This window comes from Peromyscus maniculatus, chromosome 20 (genome assembly GCF_049852395.1).
Source record: "Peromyscus maniculatus bairdii isolate BWxNUB_F1_BW_parent chromosome 20, HU_Pman_BW_mat_3.1, whole genome shotgun sequence".
In the NCBI taxonomy this organism is placed as follows: domain Eukaryota; kingdom Metazoa; phylum Chordata; class Mammalia; order Rodentia; family Cricetidae; genus Peromyscus; species Peromyscus maniculatus.
The window spans coordinates 18,368,225-18,388,745 of record NC_134871.1 but is presented as its reverse complement, the minus strand read 5'-3'; the positions used below and the strand labels follow the sequence as shown (position 1 = coordinate 18,388,745).

At 37.2% G+C, this 20,521-nt stretch overlaps 1 protein-coding gene across 3 annotated transcripts in view; it reads left to right on the top strand.

Moving 5' to 3' along the window:
• The window catches only part of Pkhd1l1 (PKHD1 like 1), a 149,068-nt gene that overhangs the window by 56,196 nt on the left and 72,351 nt on the right, over nucleotides 1–20,521 (top strand). For all 3 annotated transcript variants that reach the window (XM_042264702.2, XM_076555796.1, XM_006978701.4), the window contains 13 exons: nucleotides 363–527; nucleotides 1,423–1,544; nucleotides 4,396–4,528; nucleotides 5,257–5,449; nucleotides 7,054–7,196; nucleotides 7,820–7,924; nucleotides 10,358–10,546; nucleotides 11,434–11,604; nucleotides 11,867–12,093; nucleotides 12,816–13,800; nucleotides 17,366–17,614; nucleotides 18,233–18,382; nucleotides 20,071–20,245. In XM_042264702.2, coding sequence (XP_042120636.2) covers nucleotides 363–527; nucleotides 1,423–1,544; nucleotides 4,396–4,528; nucleotides 5,257–5,449; nucleotides 7,054–7,196; nucleotides 7,820–7,924; nucleotides 10,358–10,546; nucleotides 11,434–11,604; nucleotides 11,867–12,093; nucleotides 12,816–13,800; nucleotides 17,366–17,614; nucleotides 18,233–18,382; nucleotides 20,071–20,245 — 3,007 coding nt within the window. The remainder of the gene's footprint in view (nucleotides 1–362; nucleotides 528–1,422; nucleotides 1,545–4,395; nucleotides 4,529–5,256; nucleotides 5,450–7,053; nucleotides 7,197–7,819; nucleotides 7,925–10,357; nucleotides 10,547–11,433; nucleotides 11,605–11,866; nucleotides 12,094–12,815; nucleotides 13,801–17,365; nucleotides 17,615–18,232; nucleotides 18,383–20,070; nucleotides 20,246–20,521) is intronic.

The following is a 20,521-nucleotide window of genomic DNA, read 5'->3' as shown; positions in this document are numbered from 1 at the left end:
ATAAGTAATATGTTGAGCCAAAAATTTACTAAAAATTTTTAGTATAAATTTGAATTAAAAATTAGAATAATAAAAAATTTTTATGTGTACCTTGTCTGGGCAACGTTTTGAGACATGCTTTCATTGTTGGTTCACTGTTCCTAGAAGCAACTAATTTACAGTGGTGAGTAGTCTGCAAAGATTTTACCTTCCCACTAAGACTTCCCTGTCCCAATCAAAACCTGAATAGTTGACCTTGGATATATTTCTTGGGGTCTGAAAACAAATGCCAATATTTGCAAATTAATTTTACTGAGGGTTTTTTTAATCTTAAAAACCCTGCCACATGTATTTTATCATTTTCCTCTTCTTTTTATCACAAGATAATGAGATCAAGTGCCAGATTCTGAATGGAAGTGCTGGACATGTACCAGTTGCTGTGTCCATTGCTGATGTTGGACTAGCACAGAATCTAGAGAGTGAGGGATCCCACTTCATTTATCGGAGTCAGATCTCACATGTCTGGCCTGATTCTGGAAGCCTGGCAGGTAATAGCTAACAGTTCTCAACCGAGGTGACCACATACATTTTCACAACTGCGTTTTCAGTGTTTTATTTCTAGTGCCAGGAAAATGGCATGGACCCTAAGGTTCCCTCAGAGGACCAAGGACAGAGTCCTTTCGAAAGGCACAGAGATTAAATGGCTGGCTGATTCTTTTCTTCCTCATGATGCACAAGTCGGGGACTGCTTATACTTACATCATAGGTTATTGAATTAATATCATCAATTATTACATGTTTCTATAACAACCTCATTAATTATGTCAAGATAAGATTTATTAGTTATTATTCTGCTTACCAGCTGCTCCATTTGTAACCAGAGTCTCCATGGAGCTACTCGACCTAGAATAAAGTTCTGGGACAAACAGGACAAAGGAAGGCTGACACAGACAATAACACATTTTTCTTGTGCTGTTTCACTTACTTTGCGGTTTTTTTAACCATGATTAATATTGGATATTTGGCTTTGATATCGATTTGCGTGTGTGTGTTTTAATTACTTATTTTTACTTTATTTTTTCTCTTCTACTTTTATTTTATTGTGTTTTTTTCTCTTAGTTTTCCTCTTGCTTAGAGATATTAAAATTTAAGTCTTAATTCATCATCGTTTCACACACATGAGCTAAAGAAAATAGAAATATTGTGACTTCTTTCCAGGTCGGAGTGGTTGCTGCTTACATATCCCAAAGCCAATATGAAAAAGCCCATGCAATTGAGAGCTTAGCCGGGCTTGGGGTGGTAATTGTGTGCACGGCTACTTCTCCACCCACGCGCCATCCCTCTGGTGTGACTGGGTGATTCAGGAATGAGTTAGATGGTGAGGAAGTTTCTGTTGTAGTTGAACTGATTTGGGGTTTTATTTTCTTTGTTTTTCTTACAAAGGTGGTACTCTGCTGACTGTAGCTGGATTTGGCTTTAGTGAAAATTCTACTGTTTTGGTTGGAAATGAAACCTGCAATGTGATTGAAGGAGATTTGAATATGATAACCTGCCGAACATCGAAAGTAAGGCCTCTGACTTCAGTCATCCCTCACCTCCAACAGACCTAACCTTATCAACTAAGAAACATGTACGCAGGCAGAGAGACAAATGTTATATTTCTACAAATTTCAGAGTTTTCATGATTATCTGTAAAAACTGTTTCTTCAATACCTTTTAACTAAAATCCAAAACCAAAATTTTATCTCCACATCTGAGACATTTAAAAATGACACTGAAGATGTTTACACACAACTACATCAATAAACAATGCATCTCACTTGAAATAATAGAAATAGAGACAAAGTAAAGATGAAATTCAGTGGAAATTGGAGATCAGAAAGAGTCTCATAAAAGAATTAATGTCATATCAGCACTAGAGGGTCATCAGAAGATTTCTGAATAAACTAGAAGATGAAAAGAACTCAATACTCTATAAATTTCAATGAAAAAATCTAAACATGTTAATTTTTAAAAATAAATTTAGCCAAGCGTTGGTGGCACACACCTTTAATCCCAGCACTCAGGAAGCAGAGCCAGGTGGATCTCTGTGAGTTCGAGGCCAGCCTGTACTACCAAGTGAGTTCCAGGAAAGGCGCAAAGCTACACAGAGAAACCCTGTCTTGAAGAAAACAAAAATAAATAAATAAATTTATTTATTTTTAATTGTATTTTTGTATTGAAAATTTACATTTATTACTTTGTGTGCATGCATAAGTACACACATGCCCATCACTGCACTTATGTGGAGGTAAGACAAGTTTGCAGAGTCACATCTTTTACAGGGATCTTCCTAGGATCAAACAGATCAGCAGAGTTGTCAGCATGCACCTTTACACTTGAGCCATCTAGTTGACCCAGAAAATTATGTTTAAAAGTAATAAAATTCCAATTTGTTAGCAAAAAGTTTGAAGTTTGCTATAGGATATAAGACCTCAGAATCAGCCATTATTCTTTTTTTTTTTTTTAATAAATCATCCTTAAAGCTGGGTGGTGGTAGTGCATGCCTTTAACCCCAGAACTCCAGAAGCAGAGGCAGAGGCAAGGGAATCTCAGTGAATTTGAGGACAACCTGGTCTACAGAGTGAGTTCCAAGGCTATACAGAGAAACATGGTCTTGAACTCCCCCACCCCAAATTATATTTAAATTTAAATCAGGTCTATGGCTCACCGATTATGTGCAAAGAGATGATAAATGCAGATACACTCAATCTCAAAACACAACAGAGGAAGAAGGGACATCGGTAAGATGTCTAGGGAAAAAACTCTTTGAGTGTGTATTGGACTGAATAATAGAATAAGATTTTATAGGCTATGACAATATGAAAAACATTTTGTTTAAACCATTCAGCTAAATACAACACGTGCATTAATACAATGCCAGACGGTAAAGTCTGCCTGAGAATTTGCACAGATGCCGTAGTGAAAGTATGAAGTGCTTTATAGTGTTTAAGCTATATTTTTAAAGAGTATGTAAGTAGATTAAATATTCAACCTAGTTTGTGAATGAAATAGAATTATATTTGAATCTATAGCAAGAGAAAAAGGGTTAAAATGGTATCTTATTCTTTATCAATTGGAGAACTATTTGCCCAGAGCATCTCAGTTGCATTGTGTAGCCCTTAAAATCTAATATTTCCCATCATGATCCTGATGCACTTGCTCATAGAATCCCTTTTCTCTCTCTTTGACTGAACTCCTGGAGCTCTGCCTAGTGATTGGCTGTGGATCTCTGCATCTGCATCCATCAGTCATTGTAGAAAAGCTCTGTGATAACAGTTAGGGTATCCATCAGTCTGATCCCTTGGGTAAGTGAGTTCAGGTACCCTCTCCACAATTATATGAGCAAGTGCATCAGGATCATGATGGGGAAACATTCAGGGACGACCAAACCAAACTAGAGGGAACTCATGAAAGTTGAATGAATGCCTGTGGAAGCTACATGGGACTGGACTGGGCCCTCTGCATGGTGAAACAGTTGTGTAGCTTGACTTGCTTGAGGGGGCCCCTGGCGGTAGGATCAGAATCCATCTCTGGTGCATAAGGGGGGCCTTTTGGAGCCTACTACCTATGATGAGACCACTTGTGCAGCCTTGAGTCCGGGGGCAGGGCTTGGACCTGCCTCTTCTGGATGTGCCACCCCATGGGAGGCCTTCTCTTCTTGTGGGTGAGAATGGGGAGTGGGTTTGGAGGGGGAAGCTGGGCGGTCGAGAGGAGGGAAGAGAGCGATCTTTGATGTGTAAACTGAATGAAAAAATTATCTTAATTAAAAAAAAAGGAAAAGCAAAAACAAAAAAATCTAATAATATAGATGCAGTTAAACGAATCATAAACCATGCAGGACGATTGATCTTTGTCTTGAGAATTAAATGCAGAACCTATGTTTAATATGACCACTTTAAATATCTGAGAACCACCTCTGATTCATGACTGAAATGAAACAACTTCAGAAGTTTATTTAAAGTGATTCCCTTTCTTCAGCCACTGAATGTGTGCGTGCGTGTGTGTGTGTGTGTGTGTGTGTGTGTGTGTGTGTGTGTGTGTGTTTGTGTACAGCCTTGGATATAGTTCCACAAGAACTGTCCATTGTGTTTTTTTCAGACAGGCTGTTTTACCGGCTAGATGTTGCCAACTAGGGTGGGAGGTCAAGCCACCACCTCTGGCTTCTTACTGCTTTCTCTCTCTCTCTCTCTCTCTCTCTCTCTCTCTCTCTCTCTCTCTCTCTCTCTCTCTCTCTCATTAATATGTGCTCTAGGAATCAAACAGCTCCTCATGCATGCAACACAAACATTGACTGTTTATCTCCCCAGCTAAATGATTAGATTTTAATACCTCATCACTTAAAATTTTCTATTTTGTTTTTTCCATTTATTTCAGAGAATTGAAGGTACGGTTGATATTTCTGTTATTACCAATGGAATTCAAGCCACAGCAAAGGATAGTTTTAGTTACAACTGCTTACAAACACCAGTTATCACTGATTTCAACCCTAAAGAACGGGCAGTTTTGGGTAAGTTCTTCCGTGAGATCAATCATTCATCTTTCTGGGTCTGGGTCACCTCATTCAGTATGATTATTTCAAGTTCCATCAATTTACCTGAAAATTTCATAATATCCTTTTTCTTCACAGCTGAATAAAATCCCATAATGTATATGTACATTTGCATTGTCCATTCTTGAGTTAATGATCACCTAGGACAGTGACAGCTTCATAAATAGTAGTTTCTGTGTAATCTCAAGCGATTCTTCACTGTGTCTTTATTGTAGCACCTGTCACATTGCTGTAATTTTGAGTCCACAAGTGACTTTTCCCACAAATACACAAATAGAAAAAAATCAATCATTTGATGAATATATGGAAACCACTTCCAAAAGTCTTTCAAAGCATAGTCTCTCACCAAGTTTTGCTCCTTACTTTGGAATATGCTCTTTACTTTCTTTTGCTTTTAAATACAAATAAGTCAACTTATAATTTTGCTCTGAACATGAACAATGGTAAGAAAGATACCGTATCTTTGAAAAGTACTTAAACACTTTTTTCTTTGTGAAACAAATATGCATTTTATGTGTATATAGAAGCATGAACTCATTTTTTTTTAAATTTTTGCCTCTGAAAGTGTCAACGTTTTTTAAATCCAATGAAAGATAAATATGTTGATTTGGTTAATATGCAAGTTTGGTTCTGGATAAAAAGTTAAATTTTTGTAAAACAAGTTGTATTTTTTTCTTTTAAAACAGGAAACATCAATTTAACAATTAAGGGTTATAACTTTGGCAATGAAATCACAGAAAATATGGTGTATGTTGGCGGAAAAGTCTGCCAAGTTCTTCACTCAAACTTCACAGACATTAGATGTCTTTTGCCTGATTTACCTCCAGGAAAACATGGCATCTATGTCAAAGTCAGAAATTGGGGCTTTGCATCAACGAGGTATGATTCTGATTATAACTGATAGAGCTGTGGAATGGTTGGGGCTAATAAAATTGAGATTAAGTAAAATCATTAAGTTCCAAATATGTTGATTGCTTTCTTTACCTTTTTATAGCTCCTTATAAAAAAGATGCTTTAAATTCTCATAAAATTTACAATAACACTTTGGTTTTTTTTTTACCAAACGATTTAGAACAGGTTATACAAAATCTCTGTGCGATTAGAGTTCTGTATCTGTCATGTGACTAACATTCATCCAGGAAATGTTTTTCAAGTAATTTTGACAGTGCAGGGGGAGAGTATTTGTTTAATTCTGGATTTGCAATAATTTCCTGCACTAATGGTACTCACAATTTTTTGGGAGGATTCTCAGCAAAGAATTAACTGAGTACTGTAACTATTATAAATGTGAAAAAGTGTATTAATAGTGGATCTTAGTTGTTATAAGAGTGTATAATGGAGGGAACTAGCATCCCATGGGACAGGGCAGGATTCTCTGAGAAGTGACTTAGGTAAGCTGGTATCTGCCATCCAAAGAAAGGAGTGGAGTTAGTCCCTCACTGATTCTACTTCCTGTAGGAATTTTGAATTTTCTTCCCTGAAACTGTTAATGGCATTTTTTTTTCTTCTCTGAAACAATTGTTTGTTTGGAATACTTTGAAGAAGACCAAGCTGAGTCAATGGCTTTAAAAGAAGGCAAAGAGAGCAGATGTCAGAATAGAAGGACAAACAATTGCCACAAAATCTTAGAGGGACGGAAGACCAGTAAACCCAAGATTCTAGGGCTGCATTCCTTGGTGGGTTTACAGGGAGGAGCTCACAGAGTTCTTGAGTTAGGAGCTCTTGCTGCTTTGGCAAATGCTCCGAATTCAGTTCCTAGCACCCATGTTGAGTGACTCACAACTACCTACAACCCCCTGCTCCTGGATGATAGTATGTACAGAGTCAAACACAAACTGTGTATTTAGATGGTTGTTGGGAAAATGGCAATTCAGCACACTAATGGAGTTAACATAAAGCAACATGAAATTTCATTGGGATCTACAGAGATTGTGTTGTCATGGTGGGATTAGGACATAGGATGAATCTAATCAAAAGAACATTGCACAATTTGATGGCATAATATCTATAATAAAACAAAGTAAAAACTGCTTTCCCTGAGATAATGAGAAGGAAAGTCTTGACAAGTTTTCAAAAAGTAGGAAAAATTAAACAGAATCGCACAAAAAATAACTACTTCAATAATGTATGGAATTGTGTTGCTACCTTTTTTACATGTAAATCTGCCTTCATATGTTATTATAGTAAAAATGTCAAATACTTTAAAGAATTTCATTTATTTCTTGTGACCTCATTTCTTATAATCATATTTTCTATATTATCTCAAGACTTTTCATCTCACATACTTCTGCTATTAGATTTTTAAAAATTCTAGCTTTCAAAATTAACATATCCATTTGACCAAAATAAATATTATTACTAGATTATCTGGTCTGAAAAATTTATGTCTATTTACATATGTACTCAGTTATTTCCTATTCCCCAAACACTGTGGGCCTGAGGTGAGGAAGCTCTTTGGAAATCTATTCTTTTGTTCTTTTCAGGAACAAGTTAAAGGCTTCCATTCGGTACATTTTGGAAGTTACCCACATGTTTCCACAGAGAGGCTCTTTGTATGGTGGCACTGAAATCACTATAATGGGTTCTGGGTTCAGCACAATACCAGCTGAGAATTCCATCCTCTTAGGTAAAAATCTTTGTCCTTCAGGGGGCTGTTAAGGTTCTCCTTGGTTAAAAGGATCTGCTGGAGGCACTGGGTTGTTACACAAATACTTGCTGTGCTTTTTTAACATTGTAAGAAAGGTTACGTAAATACTATTAATTGCTGGTCTATATTTTAATGTGTGCATGGAGGGTGGGTCCATGCATATGGGTACTCATAGAAGCCAGAGGAGGACACTGGACACCCTGAAGCCGGAGTCATAGGTAGTTGTGAGCCACTCAACATGGGTGCTAGGAACTGAACTCAGAGCATTTGCAAAAGAAGCAAGAGCTCCTAACCACTGAGCCTTCGCTCCAGTTCATTTTTCTATTAATGTAGAAAAGGTCAAGTGTTTGTGGCTAAAGGGCTGATGAGAAAGCAAACAACTTTGCTTTTGAATCTTTCAGTTTTAATCAATTATCACTGTGTATTTAATGTGCATAAAACACTTCTGTGAAAATATAACCATGATCACCATCGGGAACAAAAAGTTTTAAGATCCTCCCATATGACAGAGTTTGTTAAGCATTGGCTCTTTACTACTGATAGTTCATCTCTCTAGTTCACAAAGTCAACTGAAAATGTTTTTCCTATCTTTGTCTTTTTAGGATCTTTCCCGTGCAATATTACATCATCATCAGAAAATGTCATCAAATGTACTCTTCATTCAACAGGGACTGTATTCAGAATTACCAACAATGGTTCACATTTCGGTACCAATCAATATTTTAAAAAAAAAATTGTTTGTTCTTCTTTCATGAAATACATCCTGACCACAGCTTCCCCTCCCTCCCCTCCTTCCAGTTCCCTACCTCCCTTCTCTCCCAGGTATATTCCTGGCCCCCAGTCTCCCCCCAGAAAAGAGCAGACCTCCCAGGAACATCAGCTGAACGTTGCAAAACAAGATACAACAAGACCAGGCACAAACCCTCACATAAAGGCTGGGTCAGGCAACACAGTAGGAGGAAAAGGACCCCAAGAGCAGGCAAAAGAGTCAGAAACACCTCTCCCACTGTTAGGAGTGGACTCGAAACACAAAGCCAACAACCTTAAGATACATGCAGAGGACCTAGAGTGACCCAAGCAGGTTTCGTGATTGCCACTTCAGTCTCTATGAGCACCCATGAGCCCTGCTTAGTGGATTCCCCTGGGCCATGCTCTCCCAGTGTCTTTGACCCCTCTGGATCCCATAATTCCTCCTCCTCCTCCTCCTCCTCCTCCTCCTCCTCCTCCTCCTCCTCCTCTTTGTCCTCCTCCTTCTCCTTCTCCTCCTCCTCTTCCTCCTCCTCCACCTCCTCTTCTGCCTGAGCTCTGAAATCCTAGTCATTCAGGCACTGTCAGTCATGGGCTCCCTCTCCTGGCCTGGGCCTCAAATTGGGCCAGTCATTGGTTGGCCACTTACACAAGTTCGGTGCCATCATTACCCCATCATTACATCTTGCAGGCAGAAAATATCATAGGTTGAAGGTCTTGTGGTTGTGTTGGTGATCCAGTCCCACCATTGGAAACCTTGAAAGCTTTGCCTCGTTACAGAAGATGGACAGTCCTAGCAAGTGTCACCCTTGTAGATTCCTGAGATTTTCCCCTGCAGTAGGTTTCTTACATCAGCCCCCAAATGCCCTCCAATCCCAGACGTCTGTCCCTGTCCCTCTCCTTCCATCCCCTACATAATCCTTCCTATACCCATCCCCACCCACCCCTAGTCCACCCACAAAAATCTATTCTATTTCCTTTCTCAGGGAGATTCCTGTGTCTCCCTTAGATCCCTATTTATTACCTAGCCTCTCTGGGTCTGTGGATTGTAACATGATTAACAGCTATTAATTCTTTTAACAGCTAATATCCACTTATTAGTGAGAACATATCATATTTGTCTTTCTGGGTTTGTGTTACCTCGCTCAGGATGATTTTTTTCTAGTTCCATCCATTTGCCTATAAATGTCATGATGTCGTTTTTTTAAACTGCTGAGTGAGACTCCATTGTGGAAAGGTACCACAATTTCTTTATCTATTATTTGGTTGAGGGACATCTATGTTGTTTTTAGTTTCTGGCTATTATGAGTAAAGCCACTATAAACAAAATTGAACAAGTTTCTTTGTGGTGGGATGGAGCATCCCATGTGTATATGCACAAGAGCTGAATAGCTGTGTCTTGAGGTAGATCAATTCCCAATTTTCTGAGGAACTGCCATATTGATTTCCATAGTGGCTGTACAAGTTTGCACTCCCATCAGCAATGGAGGAGTGTTCCCTTTGTTCCACATCCTCCCCAGCATGAGCTATTACTTGTGTTATTGATCTTAGCCATTCTGACCCTTGTGAGATGGAATCTCAAACCAGTTTTGATTTGTATTTCCCTGATGGCTAAGATACCAACCAACATTTATATGTTGGGAAGAAAGGGAGAGATTTCATGCTGAAATTGAGTTGATATTTATTTCACATTTCAAGCTGTTCAAAGAATTGATGTTTTTTCTTATATACATTTGCCATGTTCTCCATATGTAGTTAAAAAGTCAAATACATACTACATATGTAGTCACATATGTGATGAGCTTGAGTTAAGAAGGCCAGGCTACATACTACATATGTAGTCATATATGAGATACTCTTGAGTTAAGGCCAGCCTATGTACTATATATGTAGTCATTTATGAGACCCTCTTGTGTTGAGAAGGACAGGCTTTATAATTTCATGGTCAGGAATTGCCAGGGACTTTGTTGCAGTCCAGGACCTCCAGAGTTACAGCAGTCATGAATTTCAGAAAGAAAATTCAAGTGGAAATTATGAGCATTCCCAGTTGTGCCAAAAAAATTTTATGTGCTAAGAGTTGTTCAGTTCGTTACAAACATTCCAGGTAATACTTGTGAACAACTTATTTATTAAGCATCCAGCAGTTTTCAGTGTCTCCTGCTTATCACTTCTGGAGTTATTAGTTACAATTTATTTCTTCCTTTACATCTCATTATCCTGCTTTTTAGTAATCCTGCTTTTATTTTGGTTGATTGTTTAAATTATGTACAAACAGAAGTGTACAGTGCTAATTTAAAAGTTGTTCTCACTTTGTAAAAATAGTTGTTTTCAAGGTTAATTTTTCAGACATTTACTTTTTGTCTTTTAAAATTTGCCTCAATTCTGATTCCCAGAGCATGGACTAGGTTATGCCTGGTCACCATCCATCTTAAATGTGACTGTGGGCGACACTGTGGTGTGGCACTGGCAAGCACACCCCTTTCTTAAGAGTATAGGGTACAGAGTCTTCTCAGTCTCAAGCCCTGAAAGTGTGACTTATGATGGCAAAGGATTTACAAATGGCAGGCAAAAATCTGCATCAGGTATGTCTCTGTTTTATTGAAGTTTTCATCATGCTCCTTTTTCTTAGATTTGGTAAATATGTTTACATAAATTAGTCATACAAATAAAACCAGGAAGTAGTTTACCTGGAATTTTATATGTACTTAAAAAATAGTATAAATAGGCCGGGCAGTGGTGGCGCACGCCTTTAATCCCAGCACTCGGGAGGCAGAGCCAGGCGGATCGCTGTGAGTTCGAGGCCAGCCTGGGCTACCAAGTGAGCTCCAGAAAAGGCGCAAAACTACAAAACTACGCAGAGAAACCCTGTCTCGAAAAACCAAAAAAAAAAAAAAAAAAAAAAAGTATAAATAATTGTAAGCAGTTATCTTAAATATACTATAATTGATTCTGGTCTTTATTATCTTTATTGATGCTATGATAATTGACCAACTGAAACGTGTTATTCAGCAAAGTACAATGAAAATAGGACGGTATGTTTTAGTCACACAGATCTGATAATAAATAATGAACTTTTGTTGATTAGAATCAGCATTTCTTATAGAACAGCTAAGAGTTAATATGCCTTTCAGATTGACTAGTTTGTTCTATGCTTGTAACAGTATATTTACACCTTCACTGTATGTTATTTTACTTTAAAAGTTGACAAATTAGGCCTGACTTTCTATAGTATTTAAAAAAAAAATAAAGCTGGATCTCGCCTTTTGGTATCACAATATATATGTGTGTATATCCCTTTATAGCTAGTGAATCATTCTTTACTACTTCCTTTTGAGCCATTAGACACATGAAAAATAAGAAAATTTTCATCTGCACGTACATTTAGATGATAATTTCTAATTTCCTCACCTAGTTTTCAAAGACTCATTAATGGCTCATATTTCTTGTGTACAATCTTATTTTATGGCAGGTTCATTTTCCTACCAGTTTACTTCTCCTGGAATCCATTACTACAGCAGCGGATATGTTGATGAGACTCTCTCCACAGCTCTCCAAGGAGTCATTAACGTTTTACCAGCTGAAACCAGGCACATTCCCCTGCACCTGTTTGTGGGAAACTTTGAAGCAACATATGCTCCAGGTAAGACGGTTAAACATGGAAACTGCTCCAGGTGACCCAGTCTTAAAGTGACCTTTGTAGAGTAGATATCAGATGACTGGGTCTACCCTGCATTTGTCTTTTCCTAAGGCTAGAGGGTATTTCGTAAAATTACTCTGTCAAAATACCCAAATCTCCAGAATTTAAAGCTACCCGCCTCCTTCATTAAAGTAAACTGGAGTCTGAACGCAGTTCTTGTTTTAGGATGGTATACCTGGCTTACAGATAGTTCTTTTGTCTAAAGCAGGCCCAGAGAATTTGCACTTGGCAAGTTCTGCAACAGGCTGCCTAGCAACAGAACCCCTGTGTGGCCTGAATGACACCATGGTTAAAAATTCGAATAAATTATTCTTTGAGCTTTCAAATTGTATTTCGCCATCTATAAGCAACATTACTCCCTCTACGGGAACAGTGAATGAACTCATAACTATCAGTGGACATGGCTTCAGTAATCTTACATGTGCTAATAAGGTAAGCAAATCAAATCTCTTCCTCTCCCTGTCTGCATACTCAATGAAAAGAAGATACTTTGACCACAATCCTCTAGTTTAATTTCATAAGATTTATGATCTATAATTAGCACACTACTTACTGACTTAAAGTTTACAATTACAAATATTTGTGTATATTTAATAGTATATTAATGGAGTTGTATAACTGTGACTGAAATAAGTTTTAGAACATGTCATAGTAAAAGAAATCTCCTTGGGCATCACTTACCTCCTTTATACATTTTGGTACACTAGTAACCACTAATCTGTTTTCTTCCCTATAGATTTGCCTATTCTGAACATTTTTCTATGATATAAAGTTCTTTGTGAACATCTATTTTTATTTGGCATAGTATATTTGAAATTTCATTCATGTGTCAGTACTTCATTTTTTTTCATGGTTAAATAGATACTTCATTGTATGGCATGTATATCACATGAAGTCTATTCATTTATCCAGTTTATAAGTTTTTATACTTTTTGGCTAATGTGAATAGCATAGTTTTTAACACATTTGTGCAATGATGACATTACTTTAAAGTCAATTTAAGATATGTCTTCATCCATTCCCCAAATTAATTTTATGCATACAAATTTTTCACAATTATCTTTTTAAAAATATAATTGATGCTAATACAAACATAAATTTCAAATGAGAGTTATGTATTAATATACTTTATTTCATATTCATTTCTCTTCCAGGTTTCAATTGGTAGCTACCCTTGTGTTGTAGAAGAAAGTAGTGAAAATACTATTATGTGTCATATCGATCCTCAAAACTCAATGGATGTTGGCATCAGAGAAATTGTTACTTTGATTGTCTACAACCTAGGCACTGCTATCAACACAGTGCCCAATGAACTTGACAGGCGGTTTGTACTTTTGCCGAACATAGATATGGTGTTGCCCAAAGCAGGGTCAACTACAGGAATGACGAGGGTGACCATCCAAGGCTCTGGATTCATGGTTTCTTCTGCCGATGTAGAAGTCTTTATGGGAGATTTCCCATGTAAAGTTCTAACTGTGAGCTACACAGCTGTTGAATGTGAAACTTCTCCTGCTCCCCAACAGCTTGCTCTTGTAGAACTTCTAATACATGGAGTACCTGCCCAATGTCAGGGCAACTGCAGCTTTTCATATCTAGAAAACATTGCTCCTTATGTAACAAGAGTCTTCCCAAATTCTATCAAAGGATCAGAAAATATCCTTATTGAAGGAGAGGGTTTTGGGACAGTATTGGAAGAGATTTCCGTATTTATTGGAAGTCAACAGTTCACAGCAATAGAAGTTAACCAAAATAACATTACTGTTCTTATGACTCCGCTAGCTGCTGGAATTCATTCTCTCCATGTTGTGGTTGGGTCTAAGGGCTTGGCTCTGGGAAACCTGACTGTCAGCAGCCCGACAGAAGCTTCTATGTCACCAAGCTCTGGAAGCATTGCTGGTGGGACCACTTTGAGGATCACAGGCAACGGCTTTTCTCCTGGCAACACCACAGTTACTGTTGGGGATAATCCTTGTCAAATTGTCTTCATCAACTCCAGCGAGGTCTACTGCAGCGCCCCAGCTGGGAGGGCTGGTACAGCTAATCTGAAGATCTCTGTTAATGCAGTCATTTACCCACATTTGTCATTTACATATACCATGGAGGACACCCCATTTCTCAAAAGAATCATCCCAAATAGAGGTACTCCAGTATCTACATACCTTTTTAATGTATTGATGTCATATTACAGTCATATTCATTATTATGGAGTTATGGTATTAAAGTATATCTTTTGCTAAGTCCTACTTAAGCCAATTAATACAATGCATGGGATTCAACTTCTATACAGTCTTTATTTTATATTCTTTTCATGCATTCTCAATATAAAATTCCAACTTTTATATAAGAACACAATGTCCATCAACTTGACCTAAATTACAAATGAGGGAGAAACAGATGACTGTCTTAGGAGCAAAGTGAGTAGTTTATGTCATTAATACTGATATGGCACAAGAAACAACTATTAATATTCATGAATGATTGATCTTATTAACACTGATAATTATACAGAGTGTTTTATTTCTTTTTTTTCCTTTTATTTTATTTTACAATACCATTCAGTTCTACATATCAGCCACGGGTTCCCCTGTTCTCCCCCCTCCTGCCCCCCTCCCCTTCCCTCCAGCCTACTCCCCATTCCCACCTCCTCCAGGGCAAAGCCTCCCCCGAGGACTGAGATCGACCTGGTAGACTCAGTCCAGGCAGGTCCAGTCCCCTCTGAGTGTTTTATTTCTTATTAGTGTCCAACTAATTATTGTTGGGACAACAGAATTCTTTATGAAGAAGTGACATGTTCAGATGGAGATGGTATCTTATCCTTTGCCGTGTGCCCCAGTTTCTGATCTTTGAATGTTCATCATCTGTGTGAGGGGTCCTAGAACAGGAGCTACAGCACAATTTAAGACAATAGAATGGCTGTTTTAGTTTGCTTTCTATTGCTGGGAAAACACATCATGGCTCAAAACAACACACAACTTGTGTAGAAAAGGGTTTATTTGGTGAACACATCCTTATTACAATCCATCATATAAAGAAGTCAAAGTAGGTACTAAAGGCAGGAACTTGGAGGCAGGTTCTGAAACAGAGGCCGTGGAGGAGCACTACTTAATGACTTACTCTTCATGCTTACTCAGCCTGCTTTTTTATACCACCTGGGACAGCCTGGCCAGGTGTGGCACTTGCCCATGGCTGGTACTGGCCGATTGGCCCAGGCCTTTGCATATCAATCATTAATCAAGAAAATGCTCCATAGACTTGCCTTCAGTCAATCCAATGAAGATATTTTTTCAACTGAGGTTCCCTCTTCACAGATAACCCTAGCTTGTGTCAGGCTGACAAAGCAGTAACTAGCACAATGGCCTTGATGTCTGAGTTAACTTCACAATGACATTTGGACATCTCTTTCCCTTAACATCAATTTCACTATTATGTATGTACTTACCTAATAACAATTAAAGAAATTCATTAATAATATATAACTAAGGATGTTAAATATAATAAATGATTCAAAATGTCTTTTTTAGTTTGTACTACTGGAAAATATATTTATTATGTGTGGGTAAGATGCACTCACCACCTCCAGGAAGTTTACAACTAAGTTTTTCTTTAAAACTGAGCAAATATGTTTATTTGGAAGCACCCACTCATCATAAAGTGACATGTCTATCTGATGTCACTGAAAGTAATGGCATTTGTTTCTTGCTTCCATGACAATTCTTCCTTCCATCTCTGTCTTTAAAAGTGTCCTCCAAAGAACATCTGTAACAAATAAGGAACTAGTAGAAAGTGAGCCCTAAGCTGCTTTATTTAGTAATGAGACAGGTTTTAGATCACACTAAAGAATATAGCATTTCAAATGTGAAACAAAGTTTTAACCTTTTTAAAACAATTTTAGCTTATATTTGAAAATATTGCTAGCATGAACTATTTCATTAACATGTGTAATTTTATGGTAATTATCTCTGTTTTCATAATTCTTACTTCATTAGTCAATCATGAAGTAATTTTTATTGTAAGAATTCAATGTAACTTCTTCTTGTAAATTTTAATTTGTAATAAGCTATAAAGATCATTATCTATTGATGTGAAATCTAGGTATTTTGGTACCTGTTTTAATGCCCTATACAATTTTCATGTTTACTGCCCTCAATGTACACATGTTAAAAACAAACAAACAAACAAACAAAGGAATTAGCTAATTACCTGAAGGTGAGATTGGAGTGATAAGTAGAGGTATCAACAAGTAAATTCTTGTTGTTTGCTTAGAAAAACAATAAAATTTGCTGGAAGGTGGTGGCACACACCTTTAATCCCAGCACTAGGGAGGATTTCTGTGAGTTCAGAGCGAGATCCAGGACAGGCACCAAAAACTACACAGAGAAACACTGTCTCAGAAAAAAAAGAAAAGAAAAAAGAAAAAGAATGAACTTTACTCAATAAATGAGATATCATTAAATAATTTCAGCAGAAATGGCGGACTATGAATAATTGGCTTAATGATTAATTAATGATATCTATGTTATGACTTGGACAACAAATAACACAGATTTGGATGAGATAAAATTAGAAAGCAAAAAGAAAATTCACATGTGCAATATTTGGTCTTATAGATAATAGTAATTTGATATAAAATAATAGTGTATATGGAGAAAGAGAGGCTATATAAGGAGGGCAATATTCTTCATCATCTTGGAGTCTCTATCTTCCTTGATAATTAAATCAATATAAGATTGGCAGAAAAAGAGACAAAAATATTTTTATATGCATACAATGACTTCACATTAAAATGAAAGCACAAAGGCAGTTATAATTTTCATTTTATTATTATGTGTATGAGTGTTTTGCTTACAAGTATGTATGTGTGCCACTTGTGGAACCATTGTGAGCCATCACGTGGATGCTGGAAATCAAACCAGCTGAGCCATATCTCCAGCCCTGAAAAGACAGTTGTGCCTAACTGCCATTACACAAAGTAAGAGGTGTTTAAAACTAACTAGAATGCATGGGGAGGTTGAAAAATAAAAGTATTATTTTATCAAAAAAATTAAAAGAACAGATTAAAATGAAATTTTTGGGTTTATGTCTATTTAAGGCCTTAACAGCAACATTTTTTTAAAATTAGTTTCATTTCCTCTATTTTCAACTGCAACTAATTAACTACATATCATGACATATTTTTTTTCTCAAAGTATAGCTCCTGAACACATATGAGCAAAAGAAAGTACAACTTATTCTTAAAAAAATTGCTATGATCAAAGGAGAAAATAGCACAAAATGCAAGTCTCCTGCTAAGAAATCCATAGCTCCCTATCTAGATCATTCTTCCCTCTTTCTGTTTTCTCTACCGGTCTAAAAAGATAAGCCATAAGTAAGGAATGCATAATAGGCTGTTATATATTATAGTAAAAAATATATACAACACATCCTGTGTGCTGTTATTTATGTAGTTTTAAAACACTGGATATTATTTTGTTTTGGTTTGGTTTTCTAGACAGGATTTCGGTCCTGGAATTTGCTCTGTAGACCGGGCTAGCCTTGAACTCAGTGATCTAGATCCACCTGCCTCTGCCTCTAGAGTGCTGGGGTTAAAGGCATGCCCAGCTCAACTGGATATTATTTTATTCACAGCAGTAAAGCTACATATTTAAGCGCATATAGAAGCATTAGCATGCAGTATGTATTTATATTGTTTGCTTTTTCTTTTAAGGTCCACCAGGAACTGAAGTTGAAATAATGGGGTCTAACCTTGGATTTGATATCTCGGAAATTTCAGTGATGATAAAAGACAGTGCGTGTAATGTGACTACTGTCAATGACAGTGTGTTACAATGCATTGTGGGAGAACATGCAGGGGGCATTTTTCCTGTGATGATGCTTCACAAGACAAAAGGCTCTGCCCTCTCCTCCATTGTATTTGAGTACCCACTTTATATTCAGAATATTGATCCAAGACAAGGTGATATGATAGTTTATATTATTTCAGCACTCATTTAGAAATATATTCTTAAAGCCCTGCCATAACTTGCACTTCCTATAAGCATAAAATACTTCATTTGTCCAACTAATTAATATATAAGAGTGTTAATTAAACATTCCAAAATAATAAGTTTTATATTTCTCTTATTACTGTATCATTTAAAATTTTCCCATTTTCAATTGTCAAGTTACATGAGAAAATTTTACAGTCATATTTAGTTTAACTAGAATATAGTTGTTTCCACAGAAAATAATGTTTCTAGTTTAAAACTGATGGTTAAAAACCTCCAAAGAGTGTGAAGAAAATGCTCAAGGTAGTAATGTTACATGTATGTCTTGAGGTCTCAGAAATGCTTTGTGACATCTCTTTTAAATTAAATTTTAGTTTCTAGAATTATTTACCTAAGTTACCAGAAATAACATTTATTCATTGAAAATTTAAACACTACAATTAAAAGATACTTGGTTTTATTAATAATATAATAAACTTCAATCTAAGAAAGTTCATGTAAAGTAATTTCCTTTTCAGGTTTTTACTAAAGCAAATATGTACAGAGAGAAAGTTTTCTGCATACTCACTCAGTTTTATTTGATTCAGGGAGCTTTGGTGGCGGCCAAACCATGACTGTGACAGGTGCTGGATTTGACCCACAGAATTCAGCTATATTGGTCTGTGGCTCCGAATGTGCAGTAGACAAACTTGGATCTAACACTACAAGACTGTTCTGTGAGATTCCACCTAATAATGGTAAGTACTCAAAAAAATGGCAGCCTTTGAAAAATGAAAGTTTTAGGATGATTAGTCTCTTTTCTCAAGTTGTTGAATTCTTCTGATGTAGCTGAGTACGATTTATGACCATCCTGACTTCAAGCAATTTGGTCAGAACTTTACTTTCTTCCTTTGCAACTCTGAAGACTTCAGTTTGTGACATCAATTGGTGGCTGGGTCTTAACTGGGCATTCAAATGGAGAACATGTCTTTGGTTCTTGTTAGTTTTCACTAAAAGTAGCTGAATACCGAGAGAGGGACAAATAATATTCTCCAGGGAGGAGCACACTAACTGGTTATCCAGTCCCAATTGGTCAGCCCCTGCCCCCAAAACATGCACATGAGTAACATTACACAGACTGATCATGTTGTATTTAGAAATATATATGTAACTATGTATACATACACGAATGCAATAACAATTAATGGAAAGAGAAACTATAAACTTGAAAGAGAGCAAGGAATGGCATATGGGAAGGTTTGGAGGGAAAGAAAAAAAGGTGCAAATTGTGTATTTATAGTATAATCTCGAAAGATAAAAGTAACTTTAAAAGATGAATTAGTACAATTCTTTTGTGTACAAACCTCGGCAGTCATCAACAGGATTTGAGCCCTAAGCATTTCTTTGGGAAAGCTTTTGAACCTCTCTCTGCCTCGGATTCTTCGTGTACCCAATTGGGTTTCACTTAGTGGCATTCTTCATAGTTACTGTGGGGTTAATATATGTAGAAGGATGGATATCTGGGACATGATACATGATTTTCTGTTATTATAGTTCTTATTTATTTTTGCTGGTTGAAAATTAAATCGTAAGCTCTGGGTAATCCCTGAATCTCAAATTCTGCCACATCTTTTTTACCCTCAACTAAATAACTAGGCTTCTCCCTACTCCAGATTTTCTGTTAAATGGAGACATTGTTAGCACTAATTTGGTTGGTTCTGAATCTCAACCATCTACTATGATGTAAAGATGTTTCATCATTATTTAACAAAATTTGAGAAGGTATATATATGACTTTTTAGACTAATAAAGAATATGCTCTATGTGAAAATATTTTAACAATATTTTATAGTTTTGTGAACTTTTTGCTTAGTTGATATTTTTGATGTGCAGGTTTACTTATCATTCCAACACTAGAGTTTATATCTTGATAAAATTATGCAGCAGTACTGTGAAAATTGTCAGGTTGTGAGTCTCAACACTGGCTCCTCTTCTTTTGTTCCTGTTACATGGGCTGCTTGTGTTCCTGCTCCTCCCCTGCCTCCTCTGGTGCCTATGTTTCTGTCTCTCCTTTCCCCAATTCTAGTTTGCAGCGTTGGACCTGCTCGGACTAGATAACTAAGCTGACAGGTTTGCAGAAGTGTCCACAAGAGCAGTTCTGAGAGAAAACAGAGTGTGTGCATGTGTGTGTGTGTGTGTGTGTGTGTGTGTGTGTGTGTGTGTGTGTGTGTGTGTTCTCTCTTTCTCCTTTCCTTGTTAACAGTGTATATAGGTTCTGTGATATTTTTTAGCTGTTGCTAGAGGACTTTACTAGCTCTTGTACAACCTATGGGCATTATGAAGTGCTCATAGGAAAAGCAGAATTATAATGAAAATATTTAGAGGTTTTGGCAGTCAATCTGGGGCTGATGGTAGAAGTATTCTCAGTCTGAGTCTCTTCTCATAGGCAGGGGACCTGATGAAGTCTGTGGAGTGAGTGTGGTCAATGGGAAGGACTCATCCCAGTCCACGATGCCATTCACGTACACCTTGTCTCTGACTCCAGTCATCACTGAAATATCTCCCAGGAGGGGCAGCACCGCAGGGGGCACCAGACTTACAGTCACAGGATCTGGATTCAGGTACTGTCTTCCCACAGGTGCACACCAGCATGCTTCTAGACACAAGACGTTAGTTACACTTGCTCTCTCCTAAGCCTCACAGTAATCAAGCACAGTCTCATAATGTGGACCTTTCTGTCTGTAAGTCATGCTTGAGGTACAAAACAGTACTAACAGCCTGCATTCACTGAATACATACTCTGTGCTAGAGATCTTCCTACCCACAGAAGGTTCCTTCTCTGCCATATAAGGTGTTTTTATCCCACTTAATGTTCAGGAGACTAAGGTTCAAGAGAT